Source organism: Hyalella azteca, unplaced genomic scaffold, assembly GCF_000764305.2.
Source record: "Hyalella azteca isolate HAZT.00-mixed unplaced genomic scaffold, Hazt_2.0.2 contig15685, whole genome shotgun sequence".
NCBI lineage: Eukaryota > Metazoa > Arthropoda > Malacostraca > Amphipoda > Hyalellidae > Hyalella > Hyalella azteca.
Window position 1 is genome coordinate 10598 of NW_025945527.1, and position 21554 is coordinate 32151.

The 21554-nt window shown below is 38.6% G+C and overlaps 2 protein-coding genes across 2 annotated transcripts; both read right to left on the reverse strand.

The window, feature by feature from the left end:
• Window positions 1–8284: 8284 nt before the first annotated feature.
• LOC108666834 (blastula protease 10) lies at window positions 8285–11004 on the reverse strand. Its single transcript, XM_018153764.2, has 5 exons — window positions 10880–11004; window positions 10196–10291; window positions 9547–9685; window positions 8979–9133; window positions 8285–8410 (listed from the first exon to the last, which is right to left on the reverse strand). Exons 1-4 carry the CDS (start codon window positions 10971–10973, stop codon window positions 8986–8988), a joined length of 477 nt encoding a protein of 158 aa, XP_018009253.1. The 5' UTR covers window positions 10974–11004; the 3' UTR covers window positions 8285–8410; window positions 8979–8985.
• A 438-nt stretch (window positions 11005–11442) lies between these two features.
• LOC108666833 (hatching enzyme 1.2) lies at window positions 11443–21265 on the reverse strand. Its single transcript, XM_018153763.1, has 8 exons — window positions 21231–21265; window positions 19630–19730; window positions 16091–16247; window positions 15385–15581; window positions 14605–14672; window positions 13404–13530; window positions 12504–12639; window positions 11443–11570 (listed from the first exon to the last, which is right to left on the reverse strand). Exons 2-8 carry the CDS (start codon window positions 19720–19722, stop codon window positions 11443–11445), a joined length of 906 nt encoding a protein of 301 aa, XP_018009252.1. The 5' UTR covers window positions 19723–19730; window positions 21231–21265.
• Window positions 21266–21554: the final 289 nt, after the last annotated feature.

The following is a 21554-nucleotide window of genomic DNA, read 5'->3' on the forward strand; positions in this document are numbered from 1 at the left end:
CCCAAGCGCCATTCGTAGTGCGCATTTCTTGGCATGACAGCAAGGCTTGCGAGGACTGCATTCTTCAACGTACTCCTCATTTCTGCACAGGATTCAAAAGAACTGCAGTCACAGGCCTAACAAAACCTTGGTGCCAGACCCGACTGCTCGGAAGAAGTCCAGGACGCCTGTCACCGCATCACAGCGGCAACACACCGCCGTCACCGCATCACAGCGTTAACACACAGCTGTCACATCACAGTGGCAACGCACCGCCGTCACTGCATCACAGCGTTAATGCACCGCTGTCACATCACAGTGGCAACGCACCGCCGTCACCGCATCACAGCGGCAACGCACCGCCGTCACTGCATCACAGCGTTAATACACCGCCGTCACCGCATCACAGCGGCAACGCACCGCCGTCACTGCATCACAGCGTTAATACACCGCCGTCACCGCATCACAGCGGCAACGCACCGCCGTCACTGCATCACAGCGTTAATACACCGCCGTCACCGCATCACAGCGNGCGTGTAGAGACAAGGAGTTCAGGGAACGCTGCGTGTTGGTGGGGCGGTGCTGCTTCGTTTGTATACTTGAAGAATGTCGTCGCTGGATCTGAGGGCATTTGTTTTGTTGGATAATATTATCTCTATATGTAAATATGATACGCCCCTGTACGTTTGGAGGCGGCTGATATTTGCTCTATGAATATTCTAAATATATAAGAAAGAACCTGAGTAATTGTGTTTTGTAACCCTATAAAGCATAAGCCTTATTGGACGATAACATGCTAAGTTATTATTAATATTATTTTGACTCTAGGAGCAACATCGTTCGGTAATTTCACGATGCCAAGTAAATCGGGAATTAGAGATGTGAAGAGGAAGCGCAGTATAATAAGAGGAAGTTCAAAATGGAGCGAGAGGACAATGAACCCGTACACTAGAAAAGAATGAACATTCACATTTGATTGTCAATTGATTAACATATCACTCAGGTATTCTTATTCTTCACTCGTTTTGTAAGATCCGAAAAATAACCTAAAAATTGTCAAACAGTAATTGAGTGCAAGTACAGGGTGTTTCAGAATTAAGTAACCCTTTTAATTTGTTAATAAATAAAAAACTAAGAACGTTATGAAGTTGAAACTTGTTTTATTTAAAAGAAGAACATTTGTATGGTAATATTGTATCCTAGTTTTTAAATATAATATCTTTTAATTGCCCACCACAATTGTTTTGACAAAATAGGGCTCTTCTCTTCGTTGCTTTCATAACCTTCATTAGTGTTTCTGACGAGAGTGCAAATTTTTGATATCCGCAAATTTTCGATAAAGATATTTAAATGTGTTTTTTGAAGGATCCTTGTTTTGAAATGGATCCTGTAATCACGTTGAACTTCTGTTATTGACATCGTTATTGACTGTAGCGATAATTTTTGTTCTTTATTCTTTGCTGTAGCGAATCATGATGAAAATTTAAGGCTTGATAATTAAACACAAATTTAGCAAGCTATACAGGATAATGACGTAACTATGATACAATATTACCATGAAAATGTTCTTCTTTTAAATAAAACAAGTTTCAACTTCATAACGTTCTTAGTTTTTTATTTATCAACAAATTAAAAGGGTTACTTAATTCTGAAACACCCTGTATATGATACCAAAGTATATGATTCCAGCAATCTGTCGTTGGCAAATTCAAACACTGATAGGTATACGATTGAGCAGCGCATCAAAGTTGTTCAAATCTTTACGAAAATGGGCGGTGCATTAGCACCAAATGCATTTAGAGCACTTAGTGAATATTTTGGTCAGCATAATCGCCCAAACGAATCCACAATCAGGCGTCTTATTCACAAGCTTGAACAAACTGGATCTGTAGATGTGAAAACACCTGAGCATGTCCGTAAAGTTCACAATGCAGAAATCATTGTTGTCGCCGATAGTGTGGCTGAAGAGCCCTCCACATCGACTCGTCGGCGTGCTTAACAATTAATTGCACATGTCATGAGGAGCGTGCACGCTCCTCGCTGATCCGTATTTTACATAAAGACCTGAACTTGCATGCTTACACCCTAACAAAATTCGAGGACCGCCTAGGCTTCGGCCGAATATAGTCACTACACTCGGCGCAAAGTTATTCTGGGTCAGTTGGCCAACTGATCGCCATCAGCGTCTAGTCAGAACCTCCTGGCCGACTTTATGGTCTCCTGAGAGTAGGGCAAGAGTTGGCAGAATCCCCTCAGTCCCCTCACCAGGCTCTGGTAGCCGTCTGAATCGGGGATCGGAATGTAGACCAAAAAGCGGACATAGAGAAGCTGATTTACGTTCGGTCCGAGTCCTAGGCGGTTCCTAATTCAGGCTCGCCATGCAGGCTCGCCAAATTTTGATAGGGCAAGGTTCAATTGACCCAAGAACTGAAGCCTATACGAACATTTTATTGCGTCGTGAATGGGCCGATTGGTGGTTTGAAATGGCAACAGTGAATGATGAATTTTCGACGAAAATCATCTTCACTGATGAGGCGCATTTTTGCGCCAAAAGTTTAATGTCAATTGGCTGCCAAGATAATGTGATTTGATACCGTTAGACTTTTTTCTTTTGGGTTAGTTGAAATTAAGAGAAGGCGCATGTACTTCGCTAAGCCAGCAACAATTCAAGAGCTAAAGGATGAGATAATTTGACACATTAATGAAATCGAACCACAATTATGCCACAGCGTCATTGAAAATTGTGACCATCGAATCAAGGTGTGCCAACGAAACAGTGGCGAACATTTAGCCGATATTGTATTTCACACATAATTGACATGAACAGTAGTAACATTGTAAAAAGTAACAAAATATTTCATAATTACAGTGTGTTTTGTTCACAATCCACTTTCTGCGCTGAAAATGGTTCTCCCATTGTAAGCAACTAAAAATTATTGAATATATATATATATTTTTTTTGAAATCTCGCAACTTGCAAAACTTTTAATCTTGTCCAAGCAGTTCGTTTCAAGCTATTAGGCGTTTGTAATAAATTACATTTTTTCGTCCTAATATTAAGTAGACGTCTTCGGCCCAACTCCGCACAGCATGGCAACCTGTGGTCCGAAGAACAGCAATTCTTGCTACATGAACGCCTGTCTGCAGCTCATGACATCAGACCCGGTTTTGTGTAAGACTTATCGAGAAGACCGCCTACCTGCAGATCGCATGCAGTAGAAAACACCTGCAACATACGCGTTTTATGTAGCTATAGACCGTAGACCGCTGTTTTGTGTGGTGCTAAATCTATTGCATTATCAAATTACGCAACATTAATTTCTAAGTCTAATTTAGTAAACTTCACAAGTGTTCACCAAAGATCGTTGAGAACAAAGCTAGTGTTCCTATGCCCTTAGCCGACGAACTCCAATTGTGGCCCCGACAGTCGGCAGTTCTTGAAGAATAGCCGCGGTGGCCTCAAGAAGAGCGTGGCAGCGGTGGCCTCAAGACGCGCGTGGCAGCGGTGGCCTCAAGACGGGCGTGGCAGCGATGGCCTAAAGACGACAGCGGTGGCCTCAAGACGGGCGTGGCAGCGGTGGCCTCAAGACGAGCGTGGCAGCGGTGGCCTCAAGACGGGCGTCGCAGCGGTGGCCTCAAGACGGGCGTGGCAGCGGTGGCCTCAAGACGGGCGTGGCAGCGGTGGCCTCAAGACGGGCGTGGCAGCGGTGGCCGCCGATGCCGTAGCCGACGTGCTGTTCATGTCGGGGGCCTTCGAGTCGGGGCGGCAGTCCGACTGCCTGGAGTTCTTGCTGTTCCTGCTCAACGGGCTCAGCAGTGAGGTGAGTCGGAGGGGCGGGATGGGCAGCAATTGGTGATGGGGAAAAAGTTTGTTTATTCAACTTTCTTTTTGGAAATAGATAAGACGTTTTTATTGATTTCTTTTGATCTTGGAAAATAATATTCAACGAAATTAAAAAAATATCGCCGCAGAATATCCGATTGGGAGCGCAAGATGAAAATCCGCCGCCGCATGGAGGGGCGGAGAGAAAATTATCTCGGGGGCAGCCGATGGCGGCATCAAGATGGCGGCAGACAAATTCCTTTGTCTGACCCTGCCTCTTGATGGATGCTTCTCTGTTGGCGATGCTCTTGTACGAAGCAGCCAGCCTCGCTTCATGAGCGATGGCAGCAGCGCTGAAACCCAAGATTGTGGCCATCTCATCTCTTCTATTGATCGCTTGAATATTTATACCATAACCTCTTATATGGCACGGTACAAAAGTTATGGCAATACATCACCGTTGAAGAAGAACTAATAATCCAAACTGGTGAGTATTTGTGCTGCTGACTGAAATCATATCAATCTTGACCAGGAAACTTCTGTTATATCAACACCAATTCTCGAGCATTCAAGACGACCCAGCAAACTTTAATTTTATTTCTTGGTATTTTTTTCACTCGTGGCGGACCATGACCACTACACAGCGGGGGTACGTGGTACGTATGAAGCTTCGTACTATTGCGACAATGGCAGTACTTGGTACTATTGCGACGATGAGACGATCAGCTGAAGTACTCGACACTATAATGTGTTACATCGGGTGCCTGCGTCATTCCGTATTGTCTGCTGTACAGGCGAAGACTATAGCGTAGCACTGTGTTACATCGGGTGCCTGCGCCATGCCGTATTGTCTGCTGTACAGGCGAAGACTATATAACGTAGCACTGAGTTACATCGGGTGCCTGCGCCATGCCGTATTGTCTGCTGTACAGGCGAAGACTATAGCGTAGCATTCCATCTGCATGCACGAGGATTTTGAGCAGCACCGTACGGACTGGCTGAGGAGGCCAGTTTTATAGCCTCGCCTCGGTTCGAGTGAAAACAGCTACCGTAGATAATCTCAGCATGCACGTTCCATATGCTCCGTGTAAAATCGGTTCCAGTGAACGTTTATTACTCAATTCAAACGTTCTGTGTATATATAAACAAATAAAATAATGTCCGTCAATGCAGGCATTTGTCGTTTAGCTCCACCGTCCATTCTATGTGCACCCTTAATTATAAGCGCTTGGTTTTTAATAGTTATTGCGCTACAAGTCTTGAGGCAACAAAAAACGAATGGAAAATTATATGCAATTGAAGTGCCTCAATTTATTCTACTGTTAGTTGATCTTTCCCGTTCATACCGTTAGCCTGGCAATGCAATTCCCAGATTAAATTACGCTCTATTTTAACTTTACCATGTTCGTGATCAACGCGAGCTTAAAGTGGCCTGCGCGAAAATTTGAACTACGGAAGTTATAATTCTTCAGCTCCTAAGTATTTGCATAGGTCTAAGGAAGGAAAAATATATTGGATTGAAACGAATTATCAGATTTCCAGGAATGAAATAAAGATTTCGCAAGATAGAAGCTAGTTGAACATATATAAAATTTCGGGCGTTTATGAGGCCATATAAAGTGAGTTCCGAGGTATGACGAGGAGAATGGGGCTCCTGGCAGCATTGAACAAGCTGATCGACACGCTAGTTCCCCGAACACATACCGAGCAGGAGGCTGATAGTGTTTTGTACCTATCATACAGTTTTGACGAATAGCCAATTATATCTAAGTGATGGCCCAGGCGGGAGCGCAGCCGTGCACCATGATTTTTTGCACCATTAAGCCCTGAATCGAACGACGTGGATCTCTCCGGACATCCACTAATCAGCCGTGAACCACTCGGCTTTGTCTTCCTCCGGCCTCGCATAGAACCTGCCGTGCACCACCAGGCCTCGGATCGAATCTGACTTCCGGGCATCGTTAAATTACGTAATTTTACGTTCACCGCATCTGAGGTTAGGTTTAAAATAGGCTAGACTCCTGCGTCTCGAAATAATTTTCTCGAAATGAACCGGGACAGACGAAACGAGACGAGAAAATTTGGGAAAAAAATAACGGGACAGAGGGTAAAATTTGCCCCGGAATAAACGTATGAACCGAGACAAGACTGCTGTCCCGGACTTTAAAACTTGTGTCCCGGTAAATTATGAACCGGGATGAGACAGACAGCTATGAAACGAGACAACGAGGCGAGACGAGTTTTGTCTTAATTATTTAAGCCAAAACAAGTTTTTCTATTACGATACGAATCATTTCGATAACAAAGGTTGAAGAATGACAAGTTAGCCCTTTATTGTTAATTGGGCCATAGACAATTACCAGTTAAATTGAGTTAATTGCAGATTTAGCAAAATTTGTCTGACTAACTGATATGGCAGTTAATTAATGTTCCGACAAACACCGCAAACCTGTCGATGTATGCATGGCGTAGTATTGAGTCAAAAATGTTAATCTTAAGTCTTAACTAAGACTTTGATGGCACTTATGGGAACCGTACGAATTTGAGTCGAGTTTATTTCGTGTTCGGAACGAGTTCAGGCGCTGTACGTGGAGCGCATAGGGAGTAGGGACGCAGTGTCTAGATTAGTCGGCCAATTAGTATAACCCTCGTTATCTTGATATCTTCTTTACGTTATTATTTTAGTTGAGTAATAAATTAATCTTTCAAATCAGCTTTTTAGAAACGTTGGAAGCCAGAAGGAAGTTAATTATTCATGGCTCTACTAATTAATTTTATTGATTGGTTATTCATTCCCAACAGTTTGAGCGTTGAATCAATATGACGTAATGTCCCATCACATTAAGCTTGCAGCGTAGTCAATCTAATGTAAAGCAAGCGAATTAAGGATTCCTTAAGGCTTGGAAATAAAGTAAAAGTACAATTTGCAAGTTTGATTGCAAGCAAAAACGCGGTTAATTATTCATTACTGGATACAAAAAATTTCATGTTACTGAAGAATTTCAACTTATTTTTACAGTAAGTAGCTTTGCCACTCAGTTGATTAAGGTTTTCATATATTTCATAGATTTAAATGGTGAGCATCTGTTTGATAATCTGAAAGCTATTATGGTCTTAGTAGTTTTCATCGCACAGTTCTTGGAACTCGGTAACTGGCATAACGCAAGCAACGTAATCCACAGGATGACTATTAATACCGATAAAACGGGTACTCAATTAGGATTAATAAATTGAAAATTATTTAAAGGTTTTGCATTGGTCTTATAAATCTAGATAGATTTCTTGATTAATGACTGCAACAACAGTTGTGGTGCCCTGTCCATACTAACATCTGATCAACAGAATTATAATAAATGTTCGTATATTTATAGCGATATTGAATTGAATTTTTCAAGATCATAGTGCTTCGTAGGTGAAGAAGCAATATTTTAAAAATATTCATTTCTACATTTCGTAACGCTTAATCGTGCATTGACAAAATCCGAATGAATTTGACTATTACTATCGGAAAATAATTCAATGACTTAAGATTTAATACATGTCTATTATCCAAGCCGTTCGATAACTGTTATTCAGGGCTGATGGGTTGATATGCAATAAATAAAGAAGAACTCAAAGTCAATCAAGTTTCCAATTGGAACATTAGTAGCAGCAATGTTTCTTCTACACTTAGGTCTCCCGACCATAGTTCCCCTCCAACTTAAAGAGGGGAAATACAAAAAGATTTTTCTGTTTATTTTAAAATTGTCTTTCCTCTCGTGGAGAAATCTTTAGTTATTTTTTTAAAATAATCCTCATTCTTTTTCTAAAAGTAATTTACATAAATGATAGACTTTAATAGAATAATTAATCTCTCATAGAATTGGAAGGTTGTCTCAATCGAACAATGATTTCACCATGAGTGAATTTTATTTTTTTACCATCATAGGTAAGGCAGAATTTAGAAAAATATTTTCATTTCCAAAGTTTTGAGTTGTAGTTTTATAGACTCTTTGATTGATCATTTATGCTTTTAGCACAATTATCACATCAATTTTCGATAATGATTAATCATTTCCGTTCTCATACTTTCTCGTGTATATTTATTAATAGACTTATGTGAAACGTTCACTCGAAGTTCGATTGAACCAGTCGTTACGATAGCTGATTCGCAGAATAATAATAATAGAAATAGTAATAACAATAATAAAATAATAATAATAACAATAATAGTATAAGTAATAATATTATTAATAATAATAAACAATAATAATAGTAATAATAACACTGATAGTAAAAATCTTAGTCAGTCATAACGAGGCACTCAATATTAAAAATTTACGAGGTTTTCATGAAATTTTCTAGCATAGGATAAGAAAATTATTTATTATTGAAGTTAAAAACTGTACCTCGTTATTTCAGATATTTATGTACTGCCACTATGCCAATTATGTCATTTTTCATGATTGAACTAGGATAATGAAAGTCCAGTCAATAATTGCAACTCATTATTATATTTTTGAGGTAAAACTTGTAGTTATTGCACACAATTTACGGTAATTATCCAAGTCATCGTCCCAATAGGCATCTCTTCTCATGGATTTCAGTCAGTAGACGCACCGTCATCAACTTAAAAAAATAATATAAATTAGTGTTGCTGGAATTAATTTTGACTAATTGGAACATTTGTCTAATTCTGCTTTATTTAATTTGTTATTATAATTCATTATAATGCTAACGCACGACTATTGGCCAAGAAAATAGATATTGCAGATTTGAATTTCGTTGGCCCCGTTGGACAATAATGTAGGAATATAACAGGAAAATACTTTCCTTAAAATTTATTTTGAGAATCCACGGCGGGCGCTCACTGCATGGGTCATAAAATTTGTCGGGCATATTCATTTAATAAAAGGAAAGCACTTCTCGAATAATATTTCAATGATTATTTTTAGCGCCCAATGTACAAGGAAATTTCAGAAGTTTACCGCTACAGTGTTGGAGACAGATATTGTCTTTACAAAGGTAATTAAGACCGGAAAAATATTTTTCAAAGGTTTGTTTCAATTATTTTAATCGAACGGTGTTGGAAATAACTAAAGATTCATGTCATAAAATTAAACGGATGCAAATATCCGCCGCACAATAATCAATATATCATCTTTATGCATAGAACCATACTACATAGAATGCGTACCTAGCACCTAGCTGCATTTGGGAATGGCCTCGGTGGTGAAGGTAGCCTTGTATCCAGCTTCCGGCATTTTAGGGTTTCTGTTCTTGTAGTGGAAGATCAGCTCCGACTTGTCACTCTTGAAAACTGTTCCCTTTGCTATTCCTTCACCACAGAACCTGCATCAAGTGGAAACGAGAATCATTTCATATTTCAGCAACAACAGTTGAGTCACGATTCGTCGCAATGGATTTTATTTAAACAGTTTATCACATTAGAATATTCGTTTATATTAAACTCCCGTCATAGCTACACTTCAAGCTCGAAAACTTGCGAAGGGCGTTTTTGTGACCTTATTTTAGTTCAGTGATTGACTCAGAGAAGTAAAAAATGCAGTTATTCAAACACAAACATGTATAAAAGTAAGGAATCACAGATGCAAAAATTTTAGTATTTTTGGTCGGCTTATTTCTCCTTTAGTAATTTGTATATATTTTATTATTTTTTAGTAATTTGTATTCTGTAGTAATTTGTATTTTTATTTTATTATTCAATTGCATTTGCAAGTAAAAACTGCTTGTATTTCCCGTACCATTGGCCATTCGCAACGGAAACGTCAGTGCGGATCTCCAAGGAGTTGTCGTTGCAGTCGTCTTCGAGCTGGAAGTCCGTGAACGTGACCACGGCCCTTTGGCACTTGGGAGCGCGTATCACCTGCGTGCTTCGCATCGCTGGAAAACGAGTACAAATATGTCAGGAAGTGCATTTATGCAATAATTACAGTGGTGTGTCTTATGATGAAATACAGATTACTTTGAGTAATCTTTTGTGACGTGTCCATCCATTGTGACGCCTATTTTCGTTAAGTGTGACGAATGATAATACGCGCTAGATTGTTTAAAAAATCTTAGCCTTCAAAATCGAATATTTAATTACGATATTTGGAGCGATATTTATTTATACCCTGTGATATTAATTATTTCAATATTGATGTATATTTTTATTTAAATTTCCATGATTGTCAATCCAATGCTTCGAGAAACGCAGATCCCCGAATTCAACATACGCAATGATTTTTTTTAAGAACGAATAACGAACATACTAATGAATTTAGGTTCTATTTGGGCTTCACGAATTTGGGATTTGACACCAGCGTCGGTATGATTATATCATCAATCAACGAACAGCATAGAAGAATAAATATATAAATATTTCAATTCGCATTCATTTTTTGAACGTACCTCCCAGACGGAGAGATTTGGGGTAGCCAGGAGAGGTGACTTCTCCTGGCTTGGTGATGTTGGCGCTATGTGGGGTCAGCTGCTTGATCAGGGCGTCTGCGGTGAAGTGAACTTATGTTAATGATTTTAGAGTAAATATTCGAGTGCTTAATCACTGCTTATGGGCATCTCTGAGTTTGAATGGAAAACTAACATGGGATCATTTAATATCTCAAGCCTAAGATTTCCGGATATTACATTCACAATGATACCCTATTAAGAATACGGGAAATTTGTTGTGATGGTGACTTGCTCAATTGCTTGTTTATTCAACACAATCTGCTGTCATGGACATGAAAGCGGAATGAGGATGAGAATGATAAATACCAATTCAACCTAACTGTGTAGATTACAAGGAGTGCGAGTTCTCATTTCTTTGATTAATAAAAACAGTTGTTTAAACACATGAGCAGACTAACCTGCACGTCCACCTGTAAATTCGCGTACAAACTCTCTCGACCTTTGATTATGCACTAATCATGCCATTTGATAATGCATGTGTCATAGAAGAAAAATCTTGTTTGGACCTCTCTTCAGGGAAACGGTTGGATTCAATTTACGGAAATAAAATTTTCGGTCATTTTCTCAAAATTTAAGCTCGGTATTAAGCGACTATAGTTTTCTAATAATTGCTTCGAGCCTCACCGTTGTAGCTCATGACGAAGTTCTCACATTTTGCGCCTGTCGTGCCCAACGGACAAGCACATTTGCAGTTCTTCTTGGTGTAGCCGCCGTTCATGCAGGGTTCAGATGACAGCTTGCACTTCGCCAACCAGTCATCAGGCACACATAGAAAATAAATAAGTACAGATATCTTTTCCCTTTTTGCACATGAAAAATTTTACTCACTAAATGAAAAGCGGTTGTGCAAGTTCTTTCCAGCTTACAATTCCAAGTAATCCATGTTGTCGTTGTTTTTCCACCTGACCTAATAAACTTTCAGAATCCTAGCATAGTCTATTCGCTCTAGTGATGAAGATGAAAATCAATCTCTATGTAAAGGAAAATATTGTAGTGGAACATTATTTATAATTAGAGAATATGGAAATATATGATCATATATTAGTACAGAATAGGAACATGAATGGATTCATATAGAATACTATGTTACAGATCATGTGTCGAACACATCACCGCTACAAAATATACACTGTACAGTATACAGGCCTCACCTATGCAGCCGTACATTGTGTTCACGAGCTTCAAGTTCATGAAGGTAATTTCACTGCCATCGCCGTTAGAGTGCCCAACGGACAAGCACATTTGCAGTTCTTCTTGGTGTAGCCGCCGTTCATGCAGGGTTCAGATGACAGCTTGCACTTCGCCAACCAGTCATCTGGCACACATAGATAATAAATAATTGAATTGCTTAAGAGCACGCCGTATTATTACTGAAGTTTCTTTTACTATCCTTCAGAGTTTGTGGGTTTGTGTGTGGTTGAAGCCTGGCCGCTGGGGCGCGTAACCAGAATACTTGGTATATTTCCAGAATATGAAATTAGTTTTTAGTGGAAGAATAGGAAAGGATTACAGGAAAGGATCAGATCAAAATTTAAATTCGATTCTTCAATTAGTGTACGTGAATGAAATTAAATGTTCAATTTCATAATATTTTTCCGATATTATGAAACGAGAGTAAAATGAAAGTCATATCTTCTATTTAAATGTTGGCTTTGAGGGGTATTTATATTTTCAATTATGTAGGAATAATTGAAATGAGAGGATTAGGATCATAAAATTGCAGGAACTTCATAATTAATTTATTAAATTTGCAGGAACCTCAACCTTTGCAAATTGACGATATGATTCCTTGTTTAATTCAAGATGAAATACAAGTCGAGGAAATGGGCTAAATTAAAGCATCATCTTTTGGAAATTTCTTAATTCCGTCCATGAATAAGTAGAGATATCTTTTCCCTTTTTGCACATGAAAAATTTTACTCACTATATGAAAAGCGGTTGTGCAACTTATTTCCATTTTACAATTCCCGAGTAATCCATGTTGGCGTTGTTTTTCCACCTGACCTAATAAACTTTCAGAATCCTAGCATAGTCTATTCGCTCTAGTGATGAAGATGAAAATCAATCTCTATGTAAAGGAAAATATTGTAGTGGAACATTATTTATAATTAGAGAATATGGAAATATATGATCATATATTAGTACAGAATAGGAACATGAATGGATTCATATAGAATACTATGTTACAGATCATGTGTCGAACACATCACCGCTACAAAATATACACTGTACAGTATACAGGCCTCACCTATGCAGCCGTACATGGTGTTCACGAGCTTCATGTTCATGAATGTAATTTCACTGCCTGTGCCCATGGCGCCCATAACTGTTTGAAACCGAGGGTCTCTAGCGAGCATCACGCGCTCAGGGCCCTGGGAACCAGCCTGGGCAAGTCAAAACCATAGAAAATTAATTTAAATCCCGCATATTGAAAAAACAGTTTCTTGAGTATTGATATATGGGATATGTTTCCTGCAAATAACATGTATCCATTAACATACAAAAAATAGAGTGAACTAAGTAGAAGCAGGGAATTATATTTATGTATTATTCTCAAATATTCAAAATTAACTTATACTCCGAAGCAAAAAGAATAAATACTTAATTTGGAGCTTCAAAGGATCAGAAAGATATATTTAAATGGTATTCGACCTTCCATCGAAAAAATTCACTGTCGTTTCCTATATTTCATGCAGGAAACAATACTGAATAATTTTATGACATCTTTTGGAAGTTATGCTTTGCAAGTGAACTATGTCAATAATGTGCCTAAAAACAATAAAAAATTCTATGGCATCTTCCTTTTCATCAAGGTAACGAAATATTTTATTGGGATAATTGCTGTTAGAATGATCGTTTAGCTGCTAAACACGTTGAAATCCAATTTTATTATTGATATGAATAATAAAATATTTTTGCTTTTATATGAACATATCCTTATGAACATATCGTCATATCCATATATTTTATATGAAGATATCCTTTATATGAAGATATCCTTTTATATGAAGATATATTTAATATGAAGAACAGAATAATAAATTGAAAATCACTGCACGGAAAACTTAAAATGTAAAAAAATTCGAATTGGAAGCAACGATTATTCGGCAAGAACATTCGGCACTGCAGCCAATTTTGGATGTCTTACAGTATCTTGGTACTGCATGATGGAGTAGTAGTCGTAAGGGAGGCCGAAGTTGACGGTATTATCCTTATTAAAATTAACTTCTGCGCCAGGCCTAATGTTAGCTGTAACCACGATGATGTTGTCATCCCTGAAAACAAGTCCACAATCAATTTCGAAAACTCTTGCTGCACTTCCTTCCAATATAATCGAACCAAAATAGAAATTTCTACACAATTCTATTTATTTATAGTGCCAAGAAGTGCATTCCACGTTCATCTGTGGAATAGTTTTGTCGATTAAAATTTTCTTTCTTTATAAGATGGGCCTTTAAAGTGATTAAAACAAACGCTTCTGACTAAAATTTAACTTGAATTCTTGCAGCGATCCAGGTGGGGCGCTGCCGTGGGCTACAAATTAAACTCTTAACAAGCCTTGAGCCAATGTCCAGCCCAGCATGCAATTATATACTACCCTCTGATTGCTTCAGAGCTGGGAATACGCAGACTGCGCTGGAAAACCGTTATCTAGTTCGTTGAGACGCTGCCCAAAATTTTGACACGATGATCTTCAGGTGATACTTGAACGTGCTCGCTCATAAGCAGGGCTTAAGAGCGGTTATGCATCTCGAATCACTTATACTCCGGCCTAACCTCTACTGGCCTAACCTATTCACGCTATTTACAACCTTCTAGCAACTATTGATTGGCTCCAACTGCTCACTAGCTCCGCCTCTCTAACTTTCTGCAGCCAATGTGGTTACGTTAAATTCGGCTCGGGCTTGTTTTGAGTGGGGAAATGTTGCAACGTGAGTACTGAGTAGATTAGGCCATAAGATTTTAGGTCGGGAAGGTTAAGCCAGATTCAGTGTTACTATGCTTTTCTTAAGCATGCTATAGCGTTGATTGTGAACATACAACGCTATAGATTTAAGCACTTAACATGTTTGTCTGCGCAATATCAACGTTTCCGCAAAACTAGCATTTCCACGAAAAAAAAAACTCACAGTAGCTCAAAGCCTATGTGTAAACCGCAAAAGATACATAAAGCTATTCAAATTCACATCACTACGGCGTTCAGCTACCACGGCACAAAACAAATCTCAGCGTAAACTACATTAGCTACACCAAAGACCAACTCAGCGTAAGCAACATTAACTACACCAAAGACCAACTCAGTGTAGACTACATAATTTCATTCCTTGCTCGGCAATTCCAACACTAACCTGTCACTGCGGGACTGTTCGTGTAGCAGCCCCATCGCGTGTCCAAGCTCGTGGATGATTCCCCTGAGCTGTTAATCGGGTACCATGCGTTAATGAGGTACTAACAGGAGGATGAAATGCAAATAAGACACTGTTTTGTAATCGGAGTTCTGGAAGGCTCCTGTCTATTATGCGTTCTTGCATAAGCAACAAATTATGTCAACATAATCTACTGTATATCATCTGGCAACCACTGACTCGTGAGAAGTTGTGAAATATTCATAGGAAAATAGGCGTCCTTGGTCATACACAAAATTTGTTGTACATAGGCGTCCATTTATATTACAAAAAATCCGAAATTTTCAAAATATCGTTATGCGATATCAAACTACATGTACAAAAATTACTGCAGTTTATTAGGTCAAATGAGGAACTCAAATAACCTGTTAAATCAAAAATTATACACAAATTGCATTTGTAGTAAAAGACAGTGTTTATCATGAAAATCAACGATACAAGTAAGTACTTTCTGAAGCGATATTTTCCTACAATGATGTTTATTCGTATTTTTTACATAAACATGCGATGCTAATTACGTTTTAATATCGAATATATAATATACCTTGAATATAATTATTGGTGTCAATAAATATCTGAAACCATTTAACCCATAAGAAGAGCGTAGAAGCTAATAATTATATATTGTGAAAAAGCAAAGCGAAAAAAGTTACAAGCTCTGTACAAAATTATTTCTTATAACCTAGAACAAAATTTGAATAAACCCTTCTATGTGGGACGCACATTACATGCAGAGCCTGCGATGCTGATATCCGTGATCTCGCCTTGCGTGTAGCCCACGCTGGACCAGCAGCTCTCCTCTATCATCAAATTGAGGTACTCAGCCGTGGTGTCAGCCGCAGACAACTCGGGGAACTCTAAGCACGTCTTAGACTCCCAGGCGCTGATGCCCAGCTTCACCAGAGTCGCGTTTATCTTCGCTATTAAATTCAGGAAAGGGAGTTTGTTTTATTGGGTTCGTTGAATAAGGAAGTAGTAACATTTTTGACTGTGGAGTGTCTAACTTTGTCACTAATACACGATTGTCAGTCGAACGTTTGTAGGGAGAATAACTCGTATGATTTTGTAGTAACAGGATAAAGCAAATTAAAGTTTGTTCGATGGACAAAACTAATTTGAAGGACAATTTTTTTTCAAATGTTGTCTCAGATATCTGAGAAGCCGCTGATATCAACCCTAGCATGTAATGTTATATGAGGATAACTTACTCGCAATATACATATATTAGAATATCTCAATTTGTTTATCTTAATTTTTTGGCACAAATAAACGAGTGGTTAGTTAAAATTATTTCACGAAAGAGAATCACTATTAAATGAAGCTAACGTTGATTTTCTAAGTTGAATCGAATAAAATAATAAGATGTGTTAACGATTTCTATTGCCACAGTAACTATTTATCACAACGTATTCAACATGTATACACTCACGATCTGCTATCTTGTATGGAAGTTTGACAACTCCGTTCGTTTTCGGCCAAAGCACTTCTTTAGACTTCAAGTTCCTAGCGAGCAAACTTTGCCACTGTGCCGCGGAGTAGAGCATGTCGCCGACCAACACAGACCCGTCCGCTCGGTTAGGCACGCCCTTGTGGTATCAGACATTTAATTTACTGGTTAGTAGGTACTGATGCGATGTTAGCAGACCGTTCAAACATCTAAACAAGTAAGAAAACTTCAAAACTAAGGGTATTTTATTGTAAACAACTTATTTACGGCTGGATTTGAGAAAGAAAATCCAATGAATATATAGAATTATTTGTACACGCTCTTTACTCATAATTCTTAATATACGCAGGCTTCACAGTCTATTGCAGTTTATGGCACTATAAAATAAATATTACACAAGTTTCACGCTCTAAATTCGCCGCTAAACATTCAAGCGATTTCATACAAATGAGAATTTTTTCTCGCGATTGAATGATTAAAAAAGTTGTTTTTTAATCTCAAGGGGATCGGCTACCCCTACGGAAAACTTCTACAGTTATTATCCGATTGTCATGAAACTTCACATACATACGTAAAATGTAAAAAGAAAAAAACATTTTGCTCATATGAATTTTTCGGAAAAATTGATAGAAAACGTGAAATTCATAGAAAACGGCTAAAAAGGGGTACTTTAGAAAATCTATCTCCTCCCACAAATAACATCCTACAACATCGAGACACGTATCAATCGATTCGTAAAGACCTGGGTCTATACTTTCAAAAAAAGTTTGGAGATCGTATGTTCATCAGCCAATCATTGATGGCCTTTCAAGCAAAATCCACCAATCATAGACAAGAAAATAGAGCGTAAGTACTTACGTTCACTTAGCGAGTTTTGAAAGTATGGCCCCATATCTATTGACTCTAACATCACTTTTTTCATTTTCCATCTAGTTTTTTTATTGCGTTTTTTCTTCATTTTTCCCATTTTTTTCTCATTTTTCACCCCTCCCCCCCCTTCTCCCCCATATAAAAAACGAACCAGACCGAAATTCAAAAAAGTGATGTTAGAGTCGATAGGCCACCCCCGTTCTATGGGGCGTGGTGCAGTAGAAAATGGAGGTACAAAGATGGGTGTACCACCAATCGATGCGTAAGAAAGTGCTCTTTCAAACAAGACTATGCCCACTTTAGTGCCATGATTGGCTGCTTAATGCCAGGCCTTCCTTTGTGGAGTGACCAGCGCGTCATTTATCCTCGTAGAGTTTTGTTAAGGGACCTAAAACCCGCCTTCCTTTGAGGAGCTGTCAAAAAGTCATTTTTCGACGTACAGGGACGATACTTATACCGTTCGATGCGCAAGAAAACAACCTTTAAGATGAGATAAGAAACAGAAAAACTCAAAATTTTTCAAATTTTAGGGTAGCCGATCCCCTTAAAAAAAGTCCCTTTTGTATTCTGTGTCTAAGATAAATCGCATTTATTGAAAGATGGTGACTTAAATCGAAGGACATCGTCTTGAAAACTAACATTTATGTTACGCGTTCTCACTAGTATTTATTACTTGACCTGCACGATGTACAGATGACGATGTACAGATGTAACAAAAAGTTTTAAACAAAGAGAACTGAAGCATCAAATATCATCAACCATAGACTCTATATATTCAACAAAAATTTATTTTTACAAGCATTATGGTTGCCCGGGCACCATCCATTTTCACAACCATTAATCGAACAGAACATCAGAATCTTACGTCTGTGCAGATCAGTGGTTCCCAAACTTTTTCAGGCTGGCGCCCCTTTTGGCTCCCTAGTGAATTTCTAGCGCCCTCAACAGACACATATGAAAACATACGCCTATTTCTTGAAATTTAATACGCTGCATTTTAAAAGAGAAAGGTTAAACACAAATATGTATTTCACATATAGAACCCCATTTAGTAAACCAATATGTTTTTCAGCTGATTTAACTGTTCCTGCACTAGAAACCTAGGACGTCTCGGGCAAATTTGCGGCTGGACTCGTGGCCGGTCTCACGGTAAATCTCCAAATTCAATGATCAAGGAATATCTCTCAAACTAATGAACGCAGCTCAATGAAACTTGGAACATGTATTCATCAGAACCAAAAGGTGATGTTTAGCTCGTGCAAATGTTTAAATTGCACCTTCACTCGTGAGTTATATTGCGCAGGCCGAAATTCGCAGTGATCAAAGAATTTCTTCCTAACTACTGAACAGATTTGAACGAAATTTTGAATGTACACTCCTAACTACCAAACGGTGATTTTGTTTTCTGTTCAACTTGTAAAATTTGTTTCGATTTTGCCTTCGTTTGCGATTTTTTTTTTCATTTCACCGTCATTCTTGATTTCACAACTCCTTGTAGTAGGCCCGTATCGCCGGGTAATTTGTCGCTTAAATTAACGGCGATCAAGAAATTTCTTCTAAACTACTGAACAGATTTCAACAAAACTTTATATATAAATACCTAACCTCCCAACAGTGATGTTTAGCTCGTGAAATTTTTTATATTTCACTTTCGTTATCGAGTTATTCAGATATAGGAGAAACGACCGGCTTTCTACCGAGAGCCGTTCACGTATAGCCGTATAACTCGCAAACGAAGGAAAAATAGAAAAGAATTGTAACGAGCTAAACATCACCGTTGCTGAGGTTAGGTATTCAAATACTAAGTTGCGTTCAAATATGTTCAGTAGTTTGGAAGAAATTTCTTGATTACTGCTAATTTAAGCACGTATTGCTGTTTAAATCACGAAAGAAGGAGAAATGAAAAAAAAACTCGCGAACCAGGGCAAAATTGAAAAAAATGTTCACGAGTTAAACGTTGCCGTTCGGTAGTTAGGACTGCAAATTTAAAATTTCTTTCGAATCTGTTCAGTAGTTTGGAAGAAATTCCTTGATCACTGTGAATTTCGGCCCGTATTGCCATATAACTCACATATGAAGGCAAAAGTAAAAAAAAATTTACACGAGCTAAACATTACCGTTATTTCCTAATTTATACGTGTACCAAGTTTCATCGACTTACGTTCATTAGTTTGAGAGATATTCCTTGATCGTCGAATTTGAAAATTGGCCGTGAGACCGGCCGCGAGTCCGGCCGTTAGTTTGTCCGAGACCTAAGCCCAGGAGAGGTTAAAAAACGGATCTGGGCCAAAAAATCATAACTGGGAGTCATGTGCTGCACGTGTTGTGTACAAATCGTCAAACAATAGTTCGAACTTTTGACTTCGAATTCGGACTGTCACCCCCCTACCGCCCCCTATCGCCCTATTCTTCCTTACCGCCCCCTATCGCCCTCTTCTTCCTTACCGCCCCCCAAATTCTTTCCACCGCCCCTAGGGAGGCGACATCGCCCACTTTGGGAACCACTGGTGTAGATGAACGCCTAAAATTGAAGGATTGTGTACCTTAAAAACAGTTCTTTTCTAGCTGTTTCAAAAATAATTAAAAAATGGCTTCATTTTCCTTGAGAAAAAAAAATATATTTCCGAAAGGTTAGAATAAATAGACTGTACCATTGGCGCGGAGATGGTCTCCACAACGGCGTAGCATAAGCACAGCGCCAGGAGCGATTGATAGGCCTTCCCTCTTGCCATTTTGAACGCCATCCGAGTATCTGTTATGAATGAAAACATGTCAAAAGTCGTAATATTTCTTCTGTAACATCTACAATGGAAGCCTGTATAGTGTACAAGCAACAAGGGACGAAAAGAAAATTTCCTCGATTTACTGGAAAAGCGTGCCAAACTGCGTTTAGAGTTAATTTAGAATTATACAAAATATTTTTTATCGATAATATTATTCAGACCAGTTCCGTCATCAGTTCAAAAAATCAAGAATACGAGTAATCAATCAACCGACCAAATGTTATGAATAATTTCCAATTAATTAGTCGTACATTTTATTCAGTTCAGATTGAGACGCGGTGGAGATCAGTCGTGCGGTATAGTCGCTCCAGAGCCTGACCGAATTTCAGTTGCCAGGTTTTGATTGCTTTCATAATTTAAACGAAGAGCAGTGTAGTAGAGGTGTAGCTCTGTGGGTTAGAACCTTTTATGGGGCCCAACAAGTGAAGTTATCAGCAGAGCACCAGTCAGCTAGAGAATCAGTGTGGTGTGAGCTTTCTTTAAAAAGTGCTATACAGAAAAGACGCCTCGGAAGCGTGAACGTCTCAACTTTGCGAAAGGCGACTATGTTAAACTTCGTGAATCAGTGAGTGCAGCGAACATTTCGTACTGTATCACGAACATGAATGTGGCGGAGTCTTGGTCATTCATCAAGAACATAGTTATGTCTGCAGTTGATGCGTGTGTACCTAAGATAAAGCTCGGTGGAGTCAGAAAAACACAGTGGATGAACCTGTCTCTTATACACATCTAGATGTGTATAAGAGACAGGCTATAAACTAAAAAAACTGCGGTTCAACTTATCCACGCGACAACATTTCTTCTCGCTTCGAGTCACTGACATGTGGAACAGCCTCCCTGAAGATATTGTTGACGCTCCGAGTATGAACGCGTTCAAGAACAGACTAGACAAGGCCATGCATGAGCATATGTTTAGTCTTAAAATGCCTCGTACCCTACGGAACAACTGATATCTAGAAGCGATTTTTAATCTACCGTCCGTTGAAAAGATCTGATCAAAAGGCTAGTATAGTCAAGAAAAGTACAAGAATCGGCGACAGGCCTATCCAGGCCTATTCTTTAATGCCGAAGATACTATACTATATATACTATACTATTATGTCTGTATTGTTTTAAATTTTATCATTTTCTTCGCTTTCAAATTATTAAGTCAAACATACACACGTTCGTATTCAAGCGTAAAAGTCTCATTCTGGTATAAGGTTCTCTAAATTTATAAGACACATGAACTGATCATCAAACGCTTCCGACATTCCTAGTAGAATTTAATTATAATTTACTGCCATAATTTTTATTTCGAAATTTTGTTAGATGACATTTCTTGAATTTATTTAATCACACGATTGGATTGAAAATATGTGTATATTGAATCAAAAGATTGAATTGAAAATATGAGTTTATTGATTCACACAATATGCAGTCTTACTGCGCAGAGAAATGAACAAACGAAAGCGTATCTTACACCGCACCTTGACTGGCAGATAGAAGTCTTGTTCTGAGGGCTAGCTCGCCGCCTGTCCTCCATATATACGTTATTTGAGGGTAGGAAGGGAAATGGAAGGGGACTGCAGGGCGGACTAAGAGAAGAGGATGTGGGAGAGAAATGTGGGGGGAAAAATATGAGATGAGTCACGATGATGGGGAGGGCGAATTACTAAAGGGAAATTAAATAGTGAGGAAAAATGAGCGGTAAGCCTGTAGGTGCTTAGGAATGAGGCTATTAGCGTTGATGAAGTGGTTGCTGGATTAATACAAAAGTATATTAGATTATAAGATTTTATCATCGGAGACGT